Here is a 4,136-nt window from a genome sequence, read left to right on the forward strand (position 1 = left end):
GTCGTACTCTAAAATCACCCGTCCTTTCTCCTTAAAGTTTGCTCCTGACAATCCCATTTCCACACCTTTCACATATAATTGTTTCCATCTTTCAAAGAGGGCTGGGATGACCTTAATGCTGAACTGAGATTCTGGGGGTGACCTTGCTTTAAACAACTAGGCTGGGCACTACTGTTTTATGGCCACTGGCCAGATAGCTCTGAGCCTATGTACCCTGTGGCTTTCCTCTGCATGTCTGGGACAGGCCGAGTAGGGTGGACCTTCCTGTCTGTTTGCACTTAGGGCTATGCTTCTTGTTGGCCACTGAAGGAGTCCAATTCCTGTTAATGACAATTAGAGCTGCAGATACAGGGGCCACATTGACCCTCGAGTGGCCTGGTACACTACTGCAGCCCCCCCTCCCCCCAGTTGGAGGGGTATGGACTTGGGCAGGGGAGCAGTGACTACCAGGTCCCAGGGGCCTCATCTCCTTTGTCATGGGGTCTGACCAGCCTAGGGATCAGGAGTTGCTGAGGGGAAGGGTCTTTTCACTGAGGCCTGTAACACAAAATGGTTCTACACAGCCTGGATAGTAATAATGTGGGTTAAAAATGTTGATCCAGCCTCCAGAGCTGTGTCTAGCAGTTCCCTGTCAGAGGCTGGGACAGAGAAGGCTTCTTGTCAGATGAGTGGATAGTGTAAGGCTAGGAGAAACAGTATATGCTGGACGACAGTATGGAGATTCGGAAAGACCTCATCAGGCTGGAACAAGCCCTGTATTTAGCTTTGTCCCTCACAGGTCTGAAAAGATTCTGCTTTTGGTGGGAAGTTTGTACTGGAGAGGCCTCAAACCAAGAATCCCCAAACCACCTAAAATGCCACTTCAACCCCTGGTCACTGCTGGGGCTGAGGCCAGGCTGCTGTCTGGCCTGGATGCAGAGCTGAGCCTTCTGTATAGTTCTGGCTTGCTCTTTAGCTGGTTAGGGTCATGTTGTCCATTCTGTTCCAGGGGGAAAGTTGGGGATCAGATCAGCTCCTTGAAGTGGGTTTCTTTTTTTTTTTTTTTTTTTGTCCTTTTTGAGACTGGCCGCACCACGCTCAGCCAGTGAGCGCTGTGAACGCACCAGTCATCCCTATATAGGATCCGAACCCGCAGCGGGAGCGCTGCTGCGCTCCCAGTGCCGCACTCTCCCGAGTGCGCCACGGGCTCGGCCCTTGAAGTGGGTTTCTATGAAACAATTTCTGGTGAGACAGAGTCCTGGGCCTACAGGGTCAAGATTGGTGGCATTTTCTGGGGTGGATGGTTAAGAAGCCCCTCAGGTGTCTCTTCTGCTCACTAAATTTGAGAGCCACTACTGTTCTTGAGGGGTTGTCTGCTTTTCCCAGGCAGTGGGCTGGTGTTCCTGATCTCCTGTTCTGGCCAGGACCCCTTTCTGTGGTGGTGAGGTAGATCCAGTGGGCTGTGGCCCCAGCCTGTGAAGGGCACTGAGGGCTTGTGCAGTCCTCCTGGAAGGGCCAGAAGGATTGGGTTTTAGTCACCCAAGGTGAAGTGGTCCATTTTTATCTTTTGTTCTTCAGGCCAAGGATGCCTGCTTTTGAACTCTGCAAAGGGTGGGGTGTTTAGCATGATCTGGTCCAGGGGTCTGTTGATTTCCACCAAAGAAACCCTCCTGCAGTTACCCTGATTAACCGAGAGAAGCTTCCTGCTGCTGGCCTTGTGTGTCAGCTGTATTGTGTGCGTGCGACTGTGTGCTGAAGGCTGCCTCTGCCCCTGGGTTGCTTTGCTGACGCACAGACCTGCTAGTGCACTGCATCAGGCCAGCTGCCAGAGCCGCTACAGAGATGACCCACCTGCCATCTTGTCAGACATCACTTTTATTCTTTCAGAAAAAAAATCCTTACTGTCTTGTGTGTTAGGTTCTAAAGGAGGTAATAACATAAGTGAGATGTGCCCTTGTGGGCTTAGGCTTGAAGGCCCAGACTTCCCTCAGTGGCTTAAAGGAACATAGTAAAGTGCTTCTCAGCCTAACTATTGTGTGTCTCTCTCTCCCATCCCCTCCATCAAAAGGGTAAGCTTGTCAGCCACAGACTGCTACATCGTGCATGAGATCTACAATGGGGAGAACGCCCAGGACCAGTTTGAGTACGAGCTGGAGCAGGCCCTGGAAGCCCAGTACAAGTACATTGTGATCGAGCCCACCCGCATCGGTGATGAGACAGCTCGCTGGATCACTGTGGGCAACTGCCTGCACAAGACGGCTGTGCTGGCGGGCACCGCTTGCCTCTTCACCCCCTTGGCATTACCCTTAGATTATTCCCACTACATCTCCCTGCCCGCTGGTGTGCTGAGCCTGTCCTGCTGTGCCCTCTACGGAATCTCCTGGCAGTTTGACCCATGCTGCAAGTACCAAGTGGAGTACGACGCCTATAAACTGTCCCGCCTGCCTCTGCACACACTCACCTCCTCCACCCCTGTGGTGCTGGTCCGGAAGGACGACCTGCACAGAAAGAGACTTCACAACACGATAGCACTGGCTGCCCTGGTGTACTGTGTAAAGAAGATTTACGAACTCTATGCAGTATGATTTCAGTAGAACAGGGAGAGAAGCAAAACAACCCAGCCCACGGGTGACAACAGAGTATTCAGATTGCCACAGTAACATTTTTTGCTCTGTGAGCCTGGGAAGGTGTTTGGTTTAATATTTGTTATTTTTTAAAAATAACACAGATCACGGGTGTACCAAGGGATTTTTCAACTCATTACACTAAGGTGTGGATTTCCATAACCGAAGAGGGGGTCTGAGGCTGTGGAAGTCTGACCGGGCAGTGGAGTGCTGATGAAAGCAAACGCTACTGAGGGGGTGTGAACGTGCTTTGGGGGGTGGGGGTCTTTAAGTATGTTGTTTAACTGTACCATCCAGAGCCAACCAGAAGCTATCGACCATTAAAATTATGAGAATTTCGGCTCCTGCTGTTCTCTGTCCATGACACTGTCTGGAGCTTGCTGTTGCACATCTGCTCTTGGTGGTAGCCTGCACATGGAACCAGCAGGCACTGTGGAAGCCACCCTGATCTCTGCCGCAGCCTGGTGTCACCACTGCAGCAAGAATGGGCCTAGATCCGAGGTGGTCCTCAGGCCAAACCCTGCCCGGAAGCAGTCTCCTGGCTCCTTGTCCTCATCATTTCCAAGGCCAGCACTGCTAATGTGCTGTTGAGGGACATGGTGGGATCAGGGGACAAGGCCTAGAGGTCACAAAGTCTCCATTTGAGTTCAGTTGGGGAATTTGGGGGCCCAGGACTCTTTCTCCATAGATTCTGATTTAGGGGAACACAGAAACTAACATCTGTATGTATATTTTTAAAGCACCAGAGCTGTTCCTGATGTGGACCCTGAGTTCAACCCCTTGCCCTAGGCCAAAGGAAGAGCCCTCAAAGCAGTCTTGGACACACCCCCGGCCTGGTGCTTCCTGTTCCACAGGAGCTGAGTCCTGGGCTTTTCTCTCACACTGAAAGGCATATCGCACGTCGTCTTCCACATTCCCTCTAAGACTTGGGATAAATGGAAGATTATCCCCTTAACTGCTACCTTCCTAAAGCCTCTGTTCCCTCATCCCTAAAGAGCCATACAACATTTCCTTCTGAGGGGATAATCTTTAAGTGACAACCAAATTGAGTTTTCACCTAGTTATAAAGGACCCATCAGGAAGCTCAGATGCCACAGAGCAACAAAGGGCTGCTTAACCTGGGGTGCACGGGAAGGCTTCAAGGGGCTTAAGGGGATGGTTGGGCCTTTTTTTTATAAGGGAGAACCAGAGATTTAAAAAGATAGCCCACAAAGTTTAAGAAACTTGGCTTAATTCCAAGGGCACTCAAAGGTGATTAGTGACTGCTGGGTGGCAAAATGGTGTTAGGTGCACACGATTGTTTACGTGGCAGTCTTTGGCCATCTGGAACAGTGGTAAAGATGTAACTGCATTCACCACACAAAAGTGATCCCAGACAAACATACCTCATTTTGACTACAGTGTGAGTTAAAATCCAGGTGTCCACACTCCTCAGTTGTCTGAATGCTGACTTCCAAGCCTGCTGGGCAGGAATGGTAGATGTTTTTGTAACAGGCCCAGATTTGGAAAGGGAGCCCTGTGCCTGGCCTGGAA

The 4,136-nt window shown here is 50.8% G+C and overlaps 1 protein-coding gene across 1 annotated transcript; it reads left to right on the top strand.

Annotated features, from left to right (window-relative positions):
* Nucleotides 1–714: 714 nt before the first annotated feature.
* On the top strand, nucleotides 715–2,945 carry LOC103599176 (transmembrane protein 11, mitochondrial-like). The gene is made up of 3 exons (XM_008583275.1): nucleotides 715–778; nucleotides 1,404–1,420; nucleotides 2,004–2,945. Exons 1-3 carry the CDS (start codon nucleotides 715–717, stop codon nucleotides 2,562–2,564), a joined length of 642 nt encoding a protein of 213 aa, XP_008581497.1. The 3' UTR covers nucleotides 2,565–2,945.
* The last annotated feature ends 1,191 nt before the right edge of the window (nucleotides 2,946–4,136 follow it).

Source organism: Galeopterus variegatus, unplaced genomic scaffold, assembly GCF_000696425.1.
Source record: "Galeopterus variegatus unplaced genomic scaffold, G_variegatus-3.0.2 Scaffold2880, whole genome shotgun sequence".
Taxonomy (NCBI): domain Eukaryota; kingdom Metazoa; phylum Chordata; class Mammalia; order Dermoptera; family Cynocephalidae; genus Galeopterus; species Galeopterus variegatus.

What these genes read in the sequence shown, in the direction of transcription:
- LOC103599176 (XM_008583275.1), top strand. Translation starts at nt 715, where the DNA reads ATGGAGATTCGGAAAGACCTCATCAGGCTGGAACAAGCCCTGTATTTA.